The sequence below is a fragment of the Pteropus vampyrus genome, unplaced genomic scaffold (assembly GCF_000151845.1).
Source record: "Pteropus vampyrus isolate Shadow unplaced genomic scaffold, Pvam_2.0 Scaffold58, whole genome shotgun sequence".
Taxonomy (NCBI): Eukaryota; Metazoa; Chordata; class Mammalia; order Chiroptera; family Pteropodidae; genus Pteropus; species Pteropus vampyrus.
This window is the reverse complement of record NW_011888839.1, coordinates 6,711,808-6,734,757: the sequence shown is the minus strand read 5'-3', so window position 1 is coordinate 6,734,757 and position 22,950 is coordinate 6,711,808. Positions and strand designations below refer to the sequence as shown.

The 22,950-nt window shown below is 36.1% G+C and overlaps 2 protein-coding genes and 1 pseudogene across 5 annotated transcripts in view; 2 read left to right on the top strand and 1 right to left on the bottom strand.

The window, feature by feature from the left end:
- The window catches only part of USP45 (ubiquitin specific peptidase 45), a 62,947-nt gene extending 58,896 nt beyond the window's left edge, over positions 1-4,051 (bottom strand). For 2 of the 3 annotated variants that reach the window (XM_011360736.2, XM_011360737.2), the window contains exon 1: positions 3,958-4,051. The gene's annotated coding sequence lies outside the window, so the exon portion shown is untranslated. The remainder of the gene's footprint in view (positions 1-3,957) is intronic. The other variant, XM_023530942.1, reaches the window with a different exon arrangement.
- A 3,913-nt stretch (positions 4,052-7,964) lies between these two features.
- On the top strand, positions 7,965-17,967 carry TSTD3 (thiosulfate sulfurtransferase (rhodanese)-like domain containing 3). 2 transcript variants are annotated; one of them, XM_011360733.2, is made up of 4 exons: positions 7,965-8,109; positions 16,936-17,109; positions 17,209-17,368; positions 17,689-17,967. In XM_011360733.2, exons 1-4 carry the CDS (start codon positions 8,037-8,039, stop codon positions 17,759-17,761), a joined length of 480 nt encoding a protein of 159 aa, XP_011359035.1. In that variant the 5' UTR covers positions 7,965-8,036; the 3' UTR covers positions 17,762-17,967. The 2 variants fall into 2 exon arrangements, with proteins under 2 accessions (XP_011359035.1, XP_011359036.1); XM_011360734.2 differs by lacking the exon at positions 7,965-8,109 and adding an exon at positions 8,154-8,232.
- A 64-nt stretch (positions 17,968-18,031) lies between these two features.
- Positions 18,032-18,150, top strand: LOC111740135 (annotated as a pseudogene).
- The last annotated feature ends 4,800 nt before the right edge of the window (positions 18,151-22,950 follow it).

Sequence of the window (22,950 nt, the reverse complement as noted above, 5' to 3'; positions counted from 1 at the left end):
AATTTTATGTATTTTACTTAATGCATATTAAAATTAAAATGACTTTGATTTTAACTGGTTTACTAAATCAATAGAGGAAGAGCAGGAAGTCAGTTGAAACCAAAGAAATGTTTATTAAACCAATATACAAATGGCACATTACATTTGACTTTTACCAAATACTCCTTAGATATATGCTGTCCAGATGAGTGAAAAAACGAACATTTTGCTGAATGGAATAAATGCTGCTTCTGGATCATGTGCCCCCTTTGCCCTTTCTCCTGTCCCACTACTTAGGGAGATAGCAGGAGCCAAGTACATTAGAGCCAACCTACCTGCACAGTATGATCTAGTGCTGGACTACTGAGAGAGAAATAAATTTCTATCTTTTTAAGGTACTGCATTTTTTCTCCTTTTTTATTACGAAAAATTTTAAACTTCCACAAAAGTTAAAAAACAGTGTAATGAATACCAATATACTATCTAGATTCCACATCTAGTACATTTTGCCATATTTGTTTTATCTAAATATCAATGTGCACAGACATATATGTATATATGTTTCTGGCGAACTATTTGAAAGTTGCAGAGAGCACGTATCTCTTAAGACTAAGGTTAGTCTCCTTATAATTATATCATTATCATATCTAAGAAAATTAACAATTCCCTAATATTATCTCATATCCCATCATATTCTAATTTCTTCGGCTGACCCATAAATGTCTTCTATACTGGTTTTTTTTGTTTGTTTGTTTTTAATAAGGATTCAATCAAGGTTTACTTTGTGCTGGTTATAACACTTTAGTATCTTTTAATCTACAATTGTTCTTCCCATAAAAGGAGAGTTAACAGTGCTTTACTTTCCAAAGACACTGGCTTTTTTTTAGAGATCAAGGCAGTGCACATGAGTCGCCCTGGAGAATTTGTTAAAATGTGGATTTTGATTCAACAAGTCTAGCACAGGACCTGAGATTCTGCCTAAAAAGCTCCCAATGGGAAGTCATTGCTGGAGGTCCACAGACCACGCTTTCAATAGCAAGGCTGTGTAATGTCCCACAGTGAATTTGACTTTCTTCATGGTGTTATTTACCTCTATTTTCAATATATCTTAAAAACTCCATTAATTCTAAAGATTTTAGATATGAGTTAAGCATTTTTTTTAACCACATTATTTTGGAGTCTCTGTTAAAAGTAGCTTAGCCTAAATCCTAACTAACATCACCCTGCTCCATGGCCAACCTACATGGTAATTTTCATGGTTATTTATTTATTTGTTTTTATTGATCATGGTGGAAGAATCAATTCAATAACAAATTCTGAATCTTGATTTAGTTGTACCATGTGCCACATAAGGGAACTTCTGAATTTATCATTTTAAGAGCCATTTCTTTAAGTCCAAGGGTCATCACTACAGAACTGAGCTGCGACAAATTAAGGCCTTCAGGGTCACAGGGATGTACAAGGCCTCTGAGTTTCTTGACCACTTCATTTCTGACTGCCTTCTCCCTCCAAACTCCCTCAACCACTTACGTTGCAAAATCACTAATTCACGTATTCTATTCTCTGATCACAACTTTAAGTCCTTGAAGCTTGCTTGTTCAACCACTTCTATTTTCCTTTAGTGCTCAGGCTAACAAGAAGCACTCGTATCTCAACAAGTGCTCCCATGATCACTACAGCAGGGGAGGGAGAAAGGGGACGTGACAAAGGGAGTTCTGGTTCTTGAACTTCACTTGGAAGTGAGACATGTCATTCTGCTCATATTTTACTGGCCAAAACAAGTAATATGTTTACATCTAATTTCAAGTAGACATGGGGAGAGGGGGAGGGTGGGCACAAAGAGCGCAACCTTATCATGTACCAATAGAGAACAGAACATATGTGCATGGCCTAAATAACTACCACATCACCCCAATAAAAGAACCCCAATCCTAGATTAACCCAATTAACCACTTTCTTCATATCTGCATCCAAATAGGATGAAGAAATTCTCCTAAGAAAGCAGATTGGGTCCACTAAATTCTTAATCACAATCTCAAATGGATCAAGACATCCCATTATCTACTACATATTCTGGTCAACTTACCTACTCCTCACTCTCCCAAACCTCCAACTCCTCCATCACCCCATTCTTCAAAATAAAATCTAGTCTTCTATTTTACTGAGAGAAAAGAGACAATCAGATGGCAAATCTGATCTTTCCATCCCCAAACTTACAAACTTACCTCCAACTATTTTAACTTTGTATCCTGAGAAGAGACAGACATAACTAATACAGAAAAATGGCCCAAGAGAAACTGGTCATATTTTTTTCCCAACTGCAGATAAATTCTTGATAAAGATGAACATTAACACATAGAGAATGCTGGCAGAATTAAAAAAAAAAAAAAAAAAAAAAGAACCAAGTATTTGACCTACAATCTATAAAAGACCTGTGCCTTTTTTCAAAAAACATGGACTCCAACTTAATATGGTAATGTAGTCAATTTCCAGTGATTTTTCTGACATATACAATATGTCTAAACATAATCATTTTGGACAGTAACCCACTACTTAGCAATCACTTATCTGTATAGCTTTCTTTTTCAATTCCCCTTGAAAGCAAAAGGGACAAATTCAATTATTAGAGCTCCAAATACTTTCTATCACCAATATTTTGCCTGCGAAGTTCCAAGACCACCCTCACATTTGGAGATTCACTAGAAGGACTCACAAAACTCAGCATATAGTTGTACTCACAGCTAATGTTTATTTGTAGCAATGTAGAATGGGCATACAGCCTGATCATAATGGAAAAAGCCACAAGCAAGTCTGGAGACAGATCATGCAGGCTTATATCTGTCCCTCCCAGAAGGAGTCAAATTCCAGCAATGTCTGTGCAATGTTTTTGCCCAGGGAAGCCAATTATAGACTTGCAGACCCAGGATTTTTATGGGGCTGGTAACTTCAGCACAAACTGCATTGTACAGCATAAACCACACAGTTCCCAGAAGCCAAAGAAGGGTTAACCTTGCTTTCAGGCCTTTCTAAATATAGCAGTCTCAGGCCTATAGTGTTAACTCTTTTCAGCACAAATACATTCTGGTCATATTTCTCAGGTGGTTTCCCAACCAAAGTTTTCAGTTTTCAACTTCAGCATTACTCTAACATGTCTTTTCTTTAAGGTAGGACATTCAATTAAAGTTGTTTAGAAATGGCTGATTTTTAAAAACAGTTTATGTAAACAGAAGCCCATATTCTCAGAAGAAAATCTTTTTTCCTACTCTTGGACTCTTGAGCAATTATTTTCAATTGTGTGTGTGTTGAGGGGAACTGATTTAGAAACCAGGCTCAAAAAGATGAACAGCATTTATGTATTTTTGCTGTGCATCACGCTACGTTCTAAGCACCTGAAAGATACCCCTCTTAATCCTCACGACCACCTTTTGATATAGGTTACTATTATTTCCTCCATTTTATATTTGAAACTGAGATACATATAGGTTAAGTGGCGTGCAGAGGTCTTGGGGCGGGTTAAGTGGTGAGTGGGGATTTGGATCCAGGAGTCCGCCTACAGGGCTTCTAATACTGCACGATGCTGCCAGAATCCCGTGGTTAGACACGCTTCCTCCCGTCACTTAAAAAATATACCAAGTTTCTGAAGAGGAAATGCGTAGTGAGGAGACAGCGCTGGAAGGAGGCCGGAAGGGTGTCAGGACGCCACGCGCCTCGGTCAAGGTGAGGCGTGGACTGGGGCCCCGCCCTGGCGGCCCTCTCCCGCCCAGTCTCCCCCGACTCCTCCCGCAGCCGCACGAATACCGGGCCGGCCCGGCAGCGCTCACACGGCCCTAAGTGACAGCCTGGTTCCCCTAAGGGTCCAGAAGATGAACGGGAGTGCGAGGGTGGCCTCTCTCCCAGACCTGTCACGCCACAAGGGGCTGAAGCCGCGAAAACGAAGACAGAAACCGCGACGACCCCATGGCCGCGAACCAGACTCACCCCGCCGGGCCGAGCCTCCGCGTCTACAACCAGAAGAGACTGCGCTTGCGCCGCTGTCCCGCCGGCTGGCAGGGGCGGGGCCTCGTGTGACCGCCCCCACGTCTGGGTGGGCGGGGTCTGCCCCTCGCTGGGCTGCTCACCCGAGAGGGGCGTGAGGAGGGAGGGCCCGGCTGCGGTCGCGCTTACGTTCTCTTCACGGTGGGAGCCCGTAGGCCAGGACTAATCTTTGAAGAATAGCAATAAACTCCAAATTGGATCCAAATAGTGGCCTGGAGTGCACACAGCTCGCGTCTTCCCGGAGTCTGAATTAAGTCCTAGTCGTTTCTGGACACCTGCTGGGACATCGTCTGTTGCACTCTTCTGTTCAATAAAGTCACTTCTGACATCCATCGTTTATTACCTTACTTTTCTTCGGTATTATTGTCTTACCTGTTGTTCTCACTAGACAGGAAATTTCTTGACCTACACCTATACATCTTCAAAGCTTGATTATTGGTTACAGTGGTTTGCAAGTAGCATATGTTTAGTAAAAGTAGTTGGTTTGAAAACATTTTGTTTGAATGGCATTGCAAACATAAACACTAGTTATGGATGAGCTCTACAAGTCTTTCAAAACTCTTCAACAGGAGTCAGATGTGACGTTATGGATACAGCCTTGGATTACGAGTCAAAAAATAAAAGAGAGAAACCCAAAAAACTGGATTTTTCCTTAAAAACTCTAATTCACTTCTTACAAAATACTTAAAATTGATTCCATGTAGAGAAGTTGACAGAGGAGGTTACTAGATTGTTTACATTATATGTATGGAAACCATTCACTCGACAAATATAACAGTATAAATATGCCAGTCACTCTGCCAGGTATAGGAGTACATAATCATGTTTTGCAGTAGCGGGACTTTTTTCCCTAAGGAAAGAGAAAATATTCCCCAAATAAAAATAGGTCATGTTGCGGTGTAATTTTGAAGGCAAAGTTGTCTCCTTCATAAATTATCTTAACATCAGATTTCAAACAGACGTGGAGGGAAAAAAAAACTTGCAAGCAAGCTAACCTAAATTTGCATACTAAATTACATTGCTGTAAAAGGAATTTTTAAAAAAGTAACATATTGAAATCCAATTTAGAGTAAAAGAAAATGAGAGATTTGAATTAGAATGTGAAATTTTAGCTTCTCTTCTTCATAAAAAGAAATTGAGGGATTATGCAAATCACCATACAATACCTATACTTAAATTGTTCCTGGAAATGACAAAATTCCAAAGCTATCTTGATTTCCAGCAGATGTATTCTTAGCATGACCAAAATCTCCAGAGGTTGCAATCTCAATTTCAACACTTGGAATGAGTTAGGGAAAATTGTCTAACACTAAGTTTTTATTTCTGATGGTCTTCAAATTATTTAACTTTTCACTCAATTGAAAGTAAAATTTACTATTTGATGGATTCCACAAAGGAAGGAAATTATTTTTAAGTAGTACCCGGTAAGTATATTTTAGTGTTATTGCAAAGACATTATGACTAAACATCAAATAAAAATACAAATTTGCTTAAGATCAGCTGCGTATATATTTCAAATAAGGTTAAATACCTTAATTTTACCATCATTGTTATTCCTGGAAATATATAGAATACTAAACTATAAGTTGTACATATATCTTTTAAATTTTTATTGTGTGTTTTTGAAGCTATGCTGTTTATTGTAAAAGTAATACATGATAGTTTATTATGAGGCTCATCTTTTTCTCCTTCCCATACTCCCATTTCCTTTATTCAGAGGTAACATTTTCTCCCCTCTGTTTGCTGTTTCTTATGTAGAGTTTCAGGAATTGTCTATGCTTTTGTACTCTATTTTTATGATTACCATTTGTTAAAAGAAAACAGACTATATTACAGTCTATATTCTATTCTACAACTTGATTTTTTTCACCTGACAGTATATCTTGGACATATCTCCACATTAGCCTCATTCTTTCGATTAATTACTTAGGATTCCAGTGAATGGATGTATTATTTTTTTCCCCAATAAGTCTCCTATTAGTGTATATTGATCTTTACCCACTTACGTAAATATTTTTAGTAGACTATTGACAGTGGAAATGCTGAAAAAGTTGCACGAAAGGCAATATATTTTCTAATTTTTTATTTGATTTGTCCTAATATCTGGGGACTTTAAGTGGACTTAGAAAGAAATGAGAAAGATCCCAAATCTCTTAAAAATCCTCTCCTTTTCAATTGTCTTTCACTTTTCATATGGCAATAATAAAATGAGTTGTTTGAGAATTAATGATTGAAATCAACTTGGCATTTGTAGACCTTTCCCAGAAGATTAAAACTATTTCACTCCCTTTCATCTCACTTTAAGCCTTGCTTACTCTCTCTGAAGGAAGAATTCAGACACTTGTCTGAGGAGCAATGATCAAGACTCTCTTTTGACAAGACTTTTTTTGCTCTAAGGACTCTTAAACAAAATTTGGCACTGAGCTAGGTACAGGAGGACATATTTATTGTTTCCAAAAAAAAAAAAACACTGAAAAATATTTCTCAAATAATTAGTTATGAACATTTGAAAAAATTGTTTAGTAATACATGCTCTTACAAAAGCATATTTCAAGTTAAATGTGATTAAGGTCAAGTATATTGTTTCCATATCTGTGTCTATATTACCTGAGTTTAATGTTATATTTCAGGACAGCTTGGGGATGCCATGGAGAGTACATGAATCTATAATATATGATGACATCTTGGTTCAAAGTTAATCCACAAAATAGATTACACAGAGACTATGGTTAAGCTCCAAAAGATTTGGAAAAACATAATTATAAGTGATGTCATTGGTATAAAAATCTGAAATGGTTTTACTAATTATTAAATAATTGAAAACTGAATAACTTAAAAGTACATGCTTAATGAAATTATTCTTTGGACATATACTTTAATAATGCCATTTAGAAATTAATTTTCAAATTTTCCACTGAACGAGTTTACAGTTAAATACAGCTTTCATTAAGCTTGGAAACCAAGTTGAGAATAAATTAAAAATAAGTTCATAAGAAGCTATGTAGTAGGCTGAATAATGCACCCCTCAAAGATATTCTAATTCCTGAAACCTGTGAATATGTTACCTTACATAGCAAAAGGACTTTACAGATATGACTAAATTTAGGATTTTGAGAAGGGAAGTTACCCTGGATTATCTGAGTGGTCCCAGTGTAATTACAAAGGTCCTTGTAAAAGGGAGGCAGGAGGATGTGAGGAAAAGAAAGGGATATGACAACAGAAGCAGGGATAAAAGTTAGAGAGAAACGTGAAGATGCTAAACTGCTGGCTTTGAAGATGCGGAAGGGGACCACTAGCCAAGGAATGCAGGCAGCCTCTAATAGATGGAAAAGGTAAGTAAAGAAATTCTCCCCTAGAGGCTTCAAAAGGAACATAGGCTTGTTGACGCCTTAATTTTAGCCAAGTGAGACTTCTGACCTACAGAACTGTAGATAATAAATTTGTATTGTGTTAAGCCAGTACATTTGTGGTAATGTGTTACAGTAGCAATTGGAAATGAACCCTTTTTAAAACAGTTGTACCTAACCTAACAGAGCTCTCACCAAAAATGATTAAATATCATCAAGTTGTGGTGAAAAGATGACAGCATAAGAGTATTTTACTACCGACATCAGTTGAACCAGCTATTGGCATTAAGAGCAATTCTGAGAAAAGACCCCATGTAGTTTCCTTTAATCCAACATATGAGAATCCTGTTATAAATTGGAGAAATTTATTTACTTTAAATCTTTAAATATTACCTTTGGTATATTTTCTCCTTTCTACCGTTAAAATTTGTCCTTAAAAAATAATTATCAAAACCAAAAAGGCAAGCCTAACCCTTAGTTTCTTTCCAAACTATTTTAAATTTTAAAGCAGGGCACATTTGGGTCAGCGATTGTGGCAGTACCGGGTTCGGCCGGCGCCTGACTAGAGGGCGCAAAAGAGCCGGGCGCGGCTCGTCTGGACGCCGCGGGAGGAGGAGCAGAGCAGTAGGAACAGGTGGTGGAGGAGGTCAGCAGCTCCGCGGCCGCGAGAGGGCCATGTCGCTGCGGTGGTTGCTGCTCCGGAGCGCGCGCCGCGGGATCTTTGGGTCCGCGGAGGCTGCGCTGTGGGGTGAGCTCGGTGGTCCCTGGGTAGAGGGAGAGCGCCTAACCTCGGCCCCCAGGGAAGGGATGTCATGGGCGAGGGCGCTCCGCTTCCCTAGACTTCCATTAAAAGTCAGACCCATTACTCTCGGTACGTGGGGATATAGCGCTACTTAACAGTTCCTGTTCCTGCAGATCGCGGGCTACCGGGGGTCTGAGGATGCCATGGGGGATGCAGCAGAGGGATAAACATGGCTCCAGGGAGCTCGTGTAGGAAGGCATTTATAAAGGTATTGGTACTTGACTGAGCAATGAAGGTCAATTCGCGACTCCAGAAAGTGAGCAGATGGCGAGTTCCCGCCCCGGAGAGACATAATGACGGGCCCATTGTGACTCAGTGGAGAGCAGCTCTCATAGCTTGATGAAACAATCACTTAGAATTACGGCATGTTATTGCTATAAAAGCACCACCCCTAATTTTACAAATGGCGGAACGGAAGACAGCAAAGCTAGTTGGGGGACGCCTTAGGTCTAGAACTCGCTGCCTCACTCTCTCCTCACAGGTATTCCATTTTAACTGTTGGTACAGCCACTGTAATTTAAGATGTACTTTTTTCCTATGCAAATTCTTTGTTGTTTGGTTTTACCTTTGTTCAACAATCATTTATTGAGCACCTAAATCTTCCAGGCCTCCTGCTGGGGATACAGCCTCTGCAATTCACCATATTAGGGGGGAGTGGCGGGGAGGACAGACATAAGTAAACAAACAACACACAAGCCCAGTCTAGTGAGACTGCAATGGAAGAACAACTGACTACCCGAATTGGAGAAAGTGTTAGAGAAAAGGTGGCTTTTCATTTTTAAAATCCTACTAGTAATACATGATTATATTTTCATTATATTAAAACAAAGCACAGCATAAGTTCCCTTTATATGGCCTTCCCATCCCACTCTTCCAGATATGGTTTGGTACAAATCCCTCTAAATACTTTTCTATGAGTATGCATAAATAAATGTACACGTAAAATACATATATATGTTCCATTAATATAAATCTATATTATAGATCACATTTTATATATTATTTATAATATGATCCACTCTGCATACTTTTCTTAAATTTTTTCACTTAAGTATTCAGAAGCTTTCCATGGCAACGCATGTAACTCTTTTAACCACTGCATATATTCCATAGTATGGATTACCACAGTTTATTTATCCAGTCTCCTACTGATGAATGTCTTGGTTTCCATTTTTTGCTATTATAAAAAGTTATTCAGTAATTATCAGTGTACCTGCCTCTTTGTGATATGTACAAATATTTTACTAGAATAGATACTTAGAAGTGGAATTGTTGAATCACAGTGGTGGCGACAAGTGACACCACCACTTGATCTTAAAGGAGAGTTAGAGTGTGCCACATAGAGATGAGGTAGAAAGGTATTCTCTTCAGAAGGAATAGTGCGCATATATCATGAAGAAAAAACGAAAATAAATATTTACTGATTGTACTATGTAGTTTATTTAAACCTCGCAGCACCTCTCAAAGATTAAATATTATTAATCCCATTTTGCAAATAAGTAACTAAGTCCCATAGAGTTCAAGTAATCTGTATAGGGTTACAGAGCTAAGTGGGCAAGCCAGGATTTGAACCTGGTTTATCTGACTCTAAAATCCCTGCTCTTACCACTAAAACAATGTAATTAGAGCACATGTATACTTTTTTTTCTGTGCTACAGCCCATATTTGTTTAGTATGTTCACTATATTTCAAGAGAATTATATCTGGTAAATATTAAGATCTGGGTAATAACAAGCTTTGATTTAATGGTGTTTTACTATTCATTGCTTTTTTTGGTAAAGAAAAATGTTTCAAAGTCATACATTTATGGAGATTTTACCTGGAAGGCATCTTAGAAATAGTATAACTCATTTATTTTATAGATCATGAACCGAGCGAGGCTCAAGCAAAACAAAACTTAAAAGATGGAGAACTGTCAGTTCAAATGGCTAGGCAAGTGGCATAAAATCGCATGCACAGTAAATGCTCCTCTGCTCAAGCACCTCTTTACAGAAGGCTTCTATGTTTATCTATTCTTTATATAAGTGAATGAAGAGAAAGTACTGAGTTTTTCTGTTTTAAAGCTGGGGTTTCTTGGATGAACTTTCAAAGTCATTCCTTGAGGTACTGAGTTCACCCCATAGCGAGTACAGGATTAATACCTACAGTACCAGAATTAGCTAAAATGCATATAGGAAGTTCAGGTACCATCCTACCCCTCACAACCACCTAAATTCAGAGATAACCAAGGTCGGAAGAACAAGAGAAATGAGCTAGGAAAGCAGTAGTGGGGATGGGGGTCTCATGAGGATCAGGTCATCAGATCAATACACTCACCCCATCTTGTGCCTCCATTGACCTGTGACTGTTGGTAGTAGACAACAGGGTGCTGAGTGTTTAGGACAGGGCTAATGACTCAGAGGTGGAATTTTATTTTCTGCTCTTTTTTAATGGTGACAATTCCTTTTTTATTTTATTCAATTTATTTAAACTAAAAAAACAAAACCAAAAACCACACAGTTAACCCATTTCTCCCCCACCTCTTGCAAACTTATCTGTTCTCTATGAGCTTGTTTTTTTAATATACATTTTTTGGATATGAGACATAATACAGCATTTGTATTTCTCTGAGTTATTTCACTTAGTATAATGCCCTCAAGGTCCATTCATGTTGTCACAAATGGCAAGATTTTGTTTTTTATGGCTGAAAAATATTCCATTGTATATATGTATCACATTTTCCTTATCCATTCATCATCAATGGACATTTAGGTTGTTCCATATCTTGGCTATTGTAAATAATACTGTAGTGAACCTGGAGGTACAGATATCTTTTTGAATTAGTGTTTTTGTTTCCTTTGGGTAAATACCCAGAAGTGGGATTGCTGGATACAGTAGAAAAAACAACCACCTGTCCCAGTCTTGAAGGAGTGCCTCATGTAAGATATGAACCTTGTTGTTCAGCCCTGCCTTAGCTCTTGGTTATCTCTTATTTTGTGCTTGTCTAAGCAACCTATTACATTTTTAATAGCTCCTAGTAGTTGAGGACATGCCAAGACTCAAAAGGGAGGATCTCAGGCTGGCTGGAAGTCAGACCTTCAGGCATCAGCTTTTAAAAGTATGCAGTTGAATGCAGTTCTGTGGGAATAAAAATTTAAGCCCCGTAGGCCATTAGAGCCAGGCAATCTAGCTCTAGGCCACAGTCACAGAAATCAAGACTTGAATATTTTTGATGTAGCTGGTGGGTAGGGTAATTGGGGCAGAGGAGGAATGAGGAGGAGGATAAGGTTTGATAAATTATGCTGGTAAAGTAGGTTGAAGGACTTGGACTATACCTGTACTAAGGAGTTTGGACTGTAATGTAATGTAGCCTGAAGGAAGTACCCAGGTAAGGTTAGATTTACCAGTGTGGAAACAACAAAATTACAGTTTATTCAAAAGTTGGGCTCAGAAAGGCGAAAATCAGGTACAGTATGTATTACTCTTGCACTCTCTCAAGAGAACCACACATAATCTCTGAGTAAATCCCAAATAGCCTGTTTTTCTTCATTGTAGGAGCAGATCACTGTTTCTTTGGTTGAGCACCAGATAAAGTGGTTGATTTACAAGTAGAGGCCATGTGGTGCAAAAAAACACACTATAACTTTAAATAAAGAAATAGAGTAGCTAGAGGCTCATATGAAGAGAGGCCTGGAGGAACTGAGATTCTTTAAAGGAACATGCTTGCTTCAGGCTTCTTGGCTCGGAGTAGAAAGGCAGGAAATGAAGTCTTTGCTGATTATATACCCTGTTCTCCCCTAACCCCCACCCCAACCCAACAGGAGTATAGCTGAATTAAAGAATATTAAATGTCAGTTTAACAAGAAAAATATAACTATCTTTGATTTAGTTACACAGGTTACATGCTGTGATTATGTTTCCCAATGGTCAAGTGCCACAATCTTGAATTTAACATAATTATTTAAATTACCATACTTTTCCAGTTTCTAACAATGAGGAATAGTTAACAAGTATGAATTCAGCCTGCTGGCCCTTTATATTCTGGGATTCTGCAAACAACTGGTTGAATGAGAAATAGTTTGATTCCAAGTATTTTAAGATCTAATCTTAACAAAAATGAACAAACTTTTTACAATCTGAAGACATAGGGAAACCTATAGTTTGATTTTTAAAATGTATTGTGGTAAAATATATATGACATTAAATTTGCCATTTTAACCATTTTTGAGTGTACAATTCAGTGGTATTAATTATATTCACAATGTTGTGCAACCATCACCACTGTTTCCAAAAATTTTCATCACCCCAAGTAGAAACTTTGTACCCATTAAGCAATAACTCCCCATCCCTCCTTCCTCTAACCCCTGGGAACCTCTAACCTACTTTCCATTTCTATGCATTTACCTGTTCTACATTTGTGATATGAAGAATCATAAAATATTTGCCCTTTTGTGGCTAGCTTATTTTACTTAGCATAATGTTTCAATATTGTAGTTTCATGTCGTATGTGTCAGAGCTTCATTCCTTTTTATGGCCAAATAACATTCCATTGTATGTATATATATCATTTTGTTTACCTGTTGTTCTATTGATGAACACTTGTGTTGTTTCTACCTTTTGGCTGTTGTGAATAATGCTGCTAGGAGCATTGGTGTGAAGTATCTCTTTAAGTCTCTATTTTCAATTCTTTTGGGTACATACCTTGGATTGGAATTGTTGGGAAACCTGTATTTTTAAGCTATTGTATTTGTTCACTTTTGCTATCGGTGAGGGAAACAAATGAAAAATAGAAGAATGCCTGGTTTTTACAAGAAGATATGGTTTTCAAAACTTATTTCTGGCTTTTCTTAACTACTTAAATGGAACCACGAAGCATTTCTTTTGGCCTATGGGCACTGCAAAAAATTTACTGAGACATTAAAGGATGAGCTGAGAAAGTTTAGGAACCTCTGGTTTATACAAAATATTCTCCAACTAATTTTTTTTTAATTTAATACTATGTTTTGGACAGCTTACATTAAACAATATTTCATTGTATAAATGTACTGCTTATAATATAACCATTCCCTTATTGATAGCCTTCTAGCTTATTTCTACTTTTTGATATTACAAAGAATGCTGCCTATGAATATATTCTAACATTCTTATATACATTTGTATATATTCATGCTAATATTCCTAAATGTATTTAGGATACATTCCTAAAAGTAAAATTGTGAGGTGAAAAAGGTATACATACTTAAAATGTTATTACTGCTCAATTTTCCTTTTCAAAGGCTTTAACATTACTCTCAGTAGTGTGCCTGTTTCCTCATCTCTCACCAATATTTGCTATTATCAATTCTTTTAATTTTAAAAATCTGACGAAATTTTTAAAAATTTTCTTAAATCCTACATTTCCTTAATAAGTAGTGAGATTGGACATCTTTTTCTTTTTTACATTTTATTGGCCATTTGTATTTCTCATGTCCATTCCCTGTTCTTGTTTTGACTGTTTTTCTATTGGAATTTTGTCCTTTTTCTTATTTATTTTTATGAGCTCTATTTTATCAGTATTAATCTTTGTCTTTTCTATGTTACAGATATTTTCTTTCTGCCTGCCATTTGTCTTCTAATTATTCACTGTACTTTCCCCATATATAAATTCAGCATTTTTCTGAGGTCAAATCTTTATGACTTCTGATTTTTGTGTCATGTTTATAATGGCCTTCTTATCTCCAGATTTAAATGATCCGCTTATGTTTTCTATTACTACTTTTAAGATATTAGCTTTTAGATTTAAATTTGAATTTATTTACCTGTAAAGAATGAGCTAATAGCCTGCGTAAAGTTTCTTCTTGATGGCTAGCTAGCTGCCCTACATATTGGTCAAATAGAATATAGGCATGCACTGCATAACAACATTTTGGTTAATGACAGACTGCATATATGCATATACGGTGGTCTCATAAGATTAGAATGTAGCTAAAAAATTCCTATGCCTAGTGACATCTAGCCCATGATCTAAAAGGATTTGCCAAAGATAAGAAGGTTGTAAAAATCAACAATTCTGTGGTTGAGATGGCAAACAGCTTTAACCTGGGATAAATGAGGATGACACTGAGGAGCTCCTAGAGGTGGTTCCTGAGGAATTGACTAAGGAAGAGTTGTAGGAACTGGGACAGGAATGCATAGCTGCAGAAGAGGCCAGAGAAAAGGAAACTGCAGGAGAATAAAAAGAAGAACCCCCAAGAAAACCCACGGTGAAGGTTTTAGCAGATTTTGCAGACCTTGACAGTCTCCTTAAAAAAGTTTGAAAACATGGACCCCAACACTGAAAGGTTTTCATTAATAGAGAGGCATGTTCATGGTGTATTATGTGCTTACAAGCAATTCTATGATGAAAAAAAAAGAAACAAACCAAGCAGACCACTATGGACATATTTCTGAAGAGTGATACCTCCTTAAGAGCCTCAGGCAGGTCCTTCAGGAGGTGTTCCATAAGAAAGCATTATCATAGGAGATGATGGCTCCATGCATGTATTGCCCCTGAAGACCTTCCAGTGGAACACGATGTGGAGGTAGAAGGCAGTGATATTAATGATCCTGACCCTGTGTAGGCCTAGGCTAATGTGTGTGTTTGTGTCTTAGTTTTTAACAAAGAAGTGTAAAAAGCAAAAAAAAATTTTAATTAATTTAATATAGAAAAAGGATATAAAGAAAGAATTTTCATACAGCTATACAATGTGTGGTTTAAGCTAAGTGTTGTTACAACAGAGTGGGAAACTTTAAAAAAATTATGAAGTTTATAAAGTAAAAATGTTACAGTAAGCTAAGGTTAATTTATTATTAGAGAAAATTCTTTTTATAAATTTATATTGCCTAAGTACACAGTGTTTATAGAGTTTAAGTAATGTATGTAACTCCTTAGGCCTTCACATTCACTCACCACTCATTCACTGACTCACCCTGAGCAACTTCCAGTCCTGTAATCTCTATTCATGGTAAGTGCCCTATACATGTGTCCCATTTTTTCTTTTATACTATATTTTTACTATACATTTTCTGTTTAGATACAAATTATTTACCATTGTGTTTTAGTTGCCTACAGCATTCAGTACAGTAACATGCTGTACAGGTTTATAGCCTAGGAAAAATAGGCTATACCATACAGCCTAGGTGTGTAGTAGGCTATGCCATCTAGGTTTGTGTAAGTGTACCCAGTGATGTTCGAATAATGATGAAATTGCCTAATGATGCATTTTTCAGAATGTTTCACTTTCATTAAGTGACACATGACTGTATAATTTGAATTATCACTGTCGTTACCAGATACTGAATTCTCATAGATAGTATATTGTGGGTCTGTTTCTGGATTTAGACCTTTGAACCTTTTTCTATGCCAGTTTTACACTGTTTAAAATAATTTTACTTTATGTTTAATATTTTAAACAGCATTTTAAGCACTCATTACCTTGTAGTGGTTGTTTTGTTGTGAAATATGAATATTATTAACAAATTTTTTGCTAATTTTTTATTTTTTTAAATCTTTCGGGTTTTCTTTCATTTTTAATTTTTTAATTTTTTTTCATTTAATTTTTAAAATATAATTTTGGACCTTCAGAAAAGTCAAAAAGTAAAATGGTATTCGCTTTATTTCTATCTAACTTCCCCTAATGTAAACATTTTACATGATACAATTACTGAACCCAGGAAATTAATATTGATATAATCCCATTAACTAATCCACACACCTTATTTAAATTTCACCAGTTTGCTCACTGATGCCTTTTATAATCTCAGATCCGACCAAGATCCTACCTTGTATTGTCATGGTTCCTTAGTCTGCTTCCATCTGTGATAATCCACAGTCTTTGTCTTTTATGACCTTGACACTTTTAAGAGCGCCAGTTAATTTGTAGATTGGTTTGTCTGAGATTTTTTTCTGATCAGGTTCAGAGTATGCATTTTTGGCAAGAATACTAAGGAAGTGATGATGTGCTCTTTTCAGTGCATCGTATCGGGAGGTACATATTGTCAACATGTCTTATTACTAGTGATCTTTGAATAATTGGTTAGTGGTATCTTTCAGGTGTCTCTCTTTGTAGTTAGTATGTCCTGTGGAGATACTATTCCATTTGTCATCATACTTTCACCCACTAACATTAATATCTGTCAATGGTTCTTACTGCAGCAATTATTCCTGGGGTGTTTACCCAATGATTTTTCGTTTTCATCATTCCTTCACACTTATCATTTGAAATAATCCCTTCTTCTCACTTATTCATTCAATTATATACTTACTTATTTTGTTCTATGGGTTATTACCCATTACTATATTGTTATCAATTATTTAATAAACAGTGCTATTGAGTACTTAAAAGTGGTTTCAGATGGAAGGTCCTCACATCTAACACATGGCCAATTATCTTCACTTGTAAGAGAAAATAAAATTAAATTTTTCTTAATATTGTAACTTGGATCAGGGTAAAATTTACAAATTATTTGCACAGTTTAGTTGCCAAATGCTTTATGTATGTTAACAAGATCCCCCCAATTAAGGGGTTTGGAGAGAGTAGAATATGGAGCTGGCACAAGACCAGCCATTAAGCGCGCAGAGCAGGATAGGGCTGCATCTTGCTGCTCAGTCAGGCTGTGTGCAAAATACATACATCAAATACAATTTGGTAAAATCAAAAGGTCCAAGAATCGTTAGCTGACTGGAACCAGGGGGAAAATTCTCTTGACCTTCTCTTTCCAGATATTAATAGTGATATCATTTTTAAGGTGCCTAAATTATTTTATTCTTTCCAGGTTTGAAGTCAATAGAAGGAAACTGCCACAATTTTTGTACTACAGTTTTTAAAGATGTCACGTATCTGGAACTTAAAAACCTCTTGAAATCCAAAAGTATTATGTTAATTGATGTTAGAGAGACATGGGAAATTCTTGAGTATGGAAAAATCCCTGGGTCTGTCAATATACCATGTAAGTGACATGTATCTTAAACTGACTTAATACAAAAATGTATATTCAGTAATTTGCTGTATCTAAAATTTAATTGAAATTCTCAACATTTCCTTTCAGTGAATGAAGTAGGTGAAGCTTTACAGATGAACCCAAAAGACTTCAACGAGAAGTACAATGAAGTAAAGCCATCCAAATCTGACAGTCTAGTGTTTTCTTGTTTAGCTGGAGAAAGAAGCAAGAAGGCTCTGGACACAGCAATATCTTTGGGCTTTAACAGGTACATAGATGAAGGATAAAAATGGGTTCAGGGATATATATTGCAAAGTTTCACATGTTACATTTTTATTGGCCTACTAAAGAATTTCTTATAATTACTGTATTAGCAATGACAGGATAGCTAGACTAAGAGCCTCTATCTTTTCATCCTACTAAAAAGTAACACAATCTTTTAAATAGGCTTAAAGTGTAAATAGTATGGTGAGTAGCCATTGCATCTCTAAATCTCTAAAGTTCTTATTTCTAAAGTTCCTATCAAATCTTGTGTTATAAAGCAGGAGAAAACGTCTATAGCACTAACTATTTGGTGTATGTTTTCAGTGCTCAACACTATGCTGGAGGATGGAAAGAATGGGCAACCTACGAATATTCTGAGAAGAAACAAGGAAATTGAATTTTGAAATACAAGCTGGCTCTTTCCTTGCGTACATACAGCCTAGCATAGGGAATGAGCAAAAGAATGAAAATCTAGCCTGGCACCACAGGCTAATGGAAAGGGGATTCTGTATGTCAATTATTTGTTGAATCTTTTTCTCAACTGTAAATTAAGACTATCATTTCCTCCTCCCGACTTCCAAAGGCTATTGAGGACTGAGATAATGCGACTTGCCATGAAACATAAAGTTTGGGATTCTAGGAATTAAATTTAAAATAGTTTAGTATAGTCTATGGCCATGCCACCCTGAACAAGCCCGATCCCGTCTGATCTCAGAAGCAAAGCAGGGTCAGGCCTGGTTAGTACTTGGATGGGAGACCACCTAGGAAGACCAGGTGCTGTAGGCGCAAAAAAAAAAGGGGGTGGGGTGGGGATTGTGAACTGACAAGGTCCTTGCAATCTGCAAAGTCAACCAAGGGTTGCCTTGCCTAAAAAAAAAATAAAAATAAAAATAGTTTAGTATAGTTCAATAGTATTCCAAAAGACCAAGTTCCTTGTATTGCTTTATCATAATGTGTGATCATTTGTTATATACCTCTGTTTCAGAGGCTATGAGCTAGACCAGCAGATTAACAGATTGACTTTAAAACACCAAGAATCTGCGATCTAAGTAGATGAAATATGAACAACGAAAATAGATGAACAGCATCCAAAGACTTATGGCAGTGTTGCGACCAGCATGGTAGTGATATAATTTTGAACTTAAAAATTAGTATGATCTATGGAGATTGAAATCAGAACAGTGATTGCTCCAGTGGAGGGAAAATTAAATGGAAAAGGCAAGGAGGGAAATTTCTAGGGTGATAGAAATGCCCTATTATCCTGAGGTTTTGGTACATAGGTATAAACATTTATCAAAACTCTTTGAAGTAAACACTTAAAAATATACATTTCCTGTAATATCTTAATTAAAAATAATGAAAATAGGAAAAAGTTTAAATGTATATGACCCCCACTAGCATGAGTATATTCCTTTGGAATATCAAGTCTTATACTTGCTAGTACCCCAGTGTTCTAGTGGTGAAACAAATTTGTGCTTTTTTCCATCTGTGCCTCTTCAGACCCATGTGCTTTCAGTCTCATTTATGTAGTCATTCAGGCCTAGCAAGGCCTAGCAAATAATTGTAAGGACTTGGTTTGTCCTTATTAAGCCACTGGAGATCTGGAGTAGGGATGTGAAGTGATCGCCTTGAACTTCTATTGCTGTCAGTCTAGTTCCCATAAGAGCAAACTCCCTACAAGAACTAGAAAAGTTGGCAAGTACACACTTCTCTTTCTCTGTCTCTCTCTCACACACACATACACACACACTGCATGTTAATTCATCTTCTACAGCTTCCCTTCTTCTTTGATCATAGCTCTTCAAATCTTCTCTGTGTTAGTAATTCTTTGATGCCTTTAAATATATTTTGTTTATATACTTATATAAACAAATATTACTAGAGCAAATATACTAAGGTGGCAGAGATTTGAAGAGCTATGATCCCACAAAAGAGGAAAGCTGTATGGAACAAGTCACCACTGAAGTACTGCAACAATCAAAGAATAGGAATCTGGGGTAAATACACCAGGCTTTTAGTTGGAACACCTTTTTGAAAAGCTATACTCTAGGAGCAGAGGTGAACCAGAAACTGACCAACCTTCATAAAAATGTAAGGCCAGCTTTGAATCAACTAAATCCCTGAATGCATTAAAGTGATGTTCCTGATACCCTAAAGGCCTACCAGAAGTAAATCCTCTCTTGGAGAAAGATACCATTATCTAGCTACAGCAGGGGTTGGCAATAGTAAATATTTTAAGTTGCCATAGGTCTGTTGCAACTCAAATGCTACTGGAGCACAAAAGCAGCCATAGGCAATACAGAAACACAAGTGTAGCTGTATTCCAATACAACGATTTATGGTCACTTAGGTTTGAATTTTATACAGGTTTCATGTGTTCCAAAATACTTTTTTCAATTATTTTTAAACCATTTAAAAATAAGCAAACAATCTTAGCTCAAAGGCCAGCCAAAAACAAGTGGCAGGCAGGATTTGGTCCATGGGGCACAGTTTGCAGATCCCTAAGCCAGAGCCACAAATGATTCCTACAGGTTTTCATATACAATTTCAGAATTCTGTCAAAACTTACTAGAAATAGCAGTAAATAGGACCTCATGATTGAAAAAATGAGAGAAAATAGACACAGATCCACAAAAGAGCTACATATTTCCAGACATACTTTAAAATAACTATGGTTTATATATTCAATAACTTAATGACAAAATGGAAAAAATTATTAGAGGAATAGAAGCTATGAAAAGTATCAGATAGAAAAATCCAGAATTTAAAAATACAATAACTGAAATAAAAAAACCCAGTAGGGGGTAGATGGGTTTAACAGCAGAAGCTGATGAGATTAATAAAAGTGAAAAAACAAGTACACATATTAACATGTACAGCTCTCACAATGTTGATAGAAAAAGCAAATTCCAGAAACACACTGTACAATAGTGTGAAAACATGCAAAATAATACCATTATGTACGTATGTACATATGTATATATATATGTATTGTCTAAATTATGAGAATAATAAATACTAATTTCATAATGGCTTCTTTTGGGGAGAGAAGATAGGAGGCTTTAACAGTATTGTTAATATTTTATGTAGCATGTTTGGTGGGTAAACAAATACTTATTATTCCTCTCATGTTTATAGGATAGGAACTTAGTATCCCTACTTGGAGGCACGTACACCAGACTCTACCATAATACCTTTAGATTCCTGGTACTTTTTTTAAAGAAAAAACTTATGATAATGTATCCAATTTGGTATCATACATATATCCTATACTCAAATATAATATACTTGTGTATTTTTGAAAAAGCAAGGGGTTAACAAATTAGAATAATTTTCTATATTAGATCAAACTTACAAAGATTTTAGTTGTTATTCTGAGATAAAAATTTAACAAATTCACTGACTTTTAAAATAAAACTCTTAAGAGTAGAACCATTAAGATGCCTCAAAACAAATATATAGCACATGATTTAATATCTCATTTAACCAGTGTCTGTTTTAATCAGAATATCACTTTTACTCTAATATAAAGGTAGATCAAAAGTTTCCGAAATGCAGAATAGCCAGATTAATTTTAAATACTATATGTACTGTACATTATTTTCATAATGAAACGTCTTTGAAAAAGTGGCAACAGTGGACAGCCTGAGTTCTGAATTAATCAAAGTATCTCAGGTTTTCTTCATTTACCTGCCTTATGATCTGTGAGGTCTCTTGGATTCTGTGATAATGCACCCTTTTGCTATGTAGTATAGACTGGATAGGGGTAGGATCAGCAGCTAATCTGAGAAATTTGTATTATTAAGGACAAGTGGAAAACTGAATGCTCCTTGTATCCAGTAAAAATTATTTTTCTGTGTCTAAAAAGGACAGCAATTTATTAGTGGAAAAATGTAGTTTTGTCACAACCCATTTCAGTGCCACAAGTTTCTTCAGGAGCAAGGTAAGAATGGAAAAGGGAAAAGGAGATTTTAATGGTAGAATCTGGCTGAAGTGGAATCCATGTGGGAATAATACCTTTCCTCCTGACCTTACGGTCTCCAAGAACTGACAACTTCGTTCATACCACCTCAGATAGCTAGAAGCTTCTGCCCTAGAAAAATTGACCCATTTCAAAGAAAAGACTTCAGAATATGATAGAGGGTGGAAAGGATGGCAAATGAAAAAGTTTTCTTGCTCCTTTAACCCTACAATGAAGCCCACTGCTGAAGAGTCCTACTCAAGCCTCTCTGTGCCTCTCATACATGAAGGATCCTGAGACAATTAAGGCAAGATTGTAACTTGAAAGACCAAACCAAACAGAAAAAAGCAACTAGCAGGAAAGTGTTAATGCAAGGAGCAAAGAAAAATTTTATACCAAAAACCCTAAATTAATATCTTTAGAATAACACATTACTCTCAAACAAGGACAAGGTGCTATTTAAAAGAAAAAGGAACTTCCAATGAACCTTTGCTCAGGAAATTTCTAGAGGATGTACGCCATTAAAACAAAGGCATAAACAAGCAAAGAAAAAGTTGACTCCCTTTATCTTTGATACCTAAACAAAAAGATGAAGGACTCAAAGGTCTCCCTGCGAGTGATCTGGGGAATATATGAATAATAAATGATTCTGATGATAAATTAATAAAAGATACAAAGTAAATTGAACAAATTACAACCAAGGCAATTACTTCCAAAAGACAAAAATATTCCAAAAGGAAATGTAACCATAATATTCAACAAAACACAACACTATCTATGCATCCTTAATGTTGAATATGAATTTAACAAAAATTATACAATTAAATTAGATGATGGGAGTAGAAGTCCCAGTGTAGAAACAGGTTGGGGGAAGGAGAATAGGGGTATAAGAAAGTGAAATGTTCATTTTCTGTAGTAGGAGGTTAGTAAATATTTACAATTGAAAAAAATCAAAAGCAGAAGCAGCAGTATGTTTAAGTATTTAAGAGCATGGGCCCTGGAGCCCAGCTGCTCAGGTTTTAAGAATTAGAATCTAATCCAAGCTTGTCACTTACTGGGCTTGTGATTAAGTTACTTAAAATTTTCTGTTCCTGAGTTTCATCTCCAAAATGATTGTTCTGTGAATTAAATGACTTCATAATGTAAAGAACTTAGAATATACTTGTCACATATTAAGTGCTCAATAAATGCTATAATTATAAGCTTGTTATTTGGAAATGTGGAAGTAACAGAAAAATATCTAAAAGTTGCTCAGCAGAGCAGGAAAGAGAAGTAGGGAGAATGGAGCAGTGGTCTAACATTTTCCTTATATCTTAGAGCAGCGCTGTCCAACAGAATTATAATGAAGCCATTATGACTTAATTTTCTTAGACTTAAAAAAGTAAAATAGGTGATATTTAGTCCTATGTAAAAAAAATCATTTAAAAATATAAACTTAAATATTTTACATTTTTTTTTTTGTACTATTTGAAATCCAATGTGTATTTTTTATATTTATAGCACCTCTCAATTCAGAGACTAGCCACATTTTGAGTGTTCAATAGCTACATGTGGCTAGTAACTATCACACTGGGCAGTACAGCCTGTGGTGATATTTGATTTTAAAAAACAATACATATCATCAG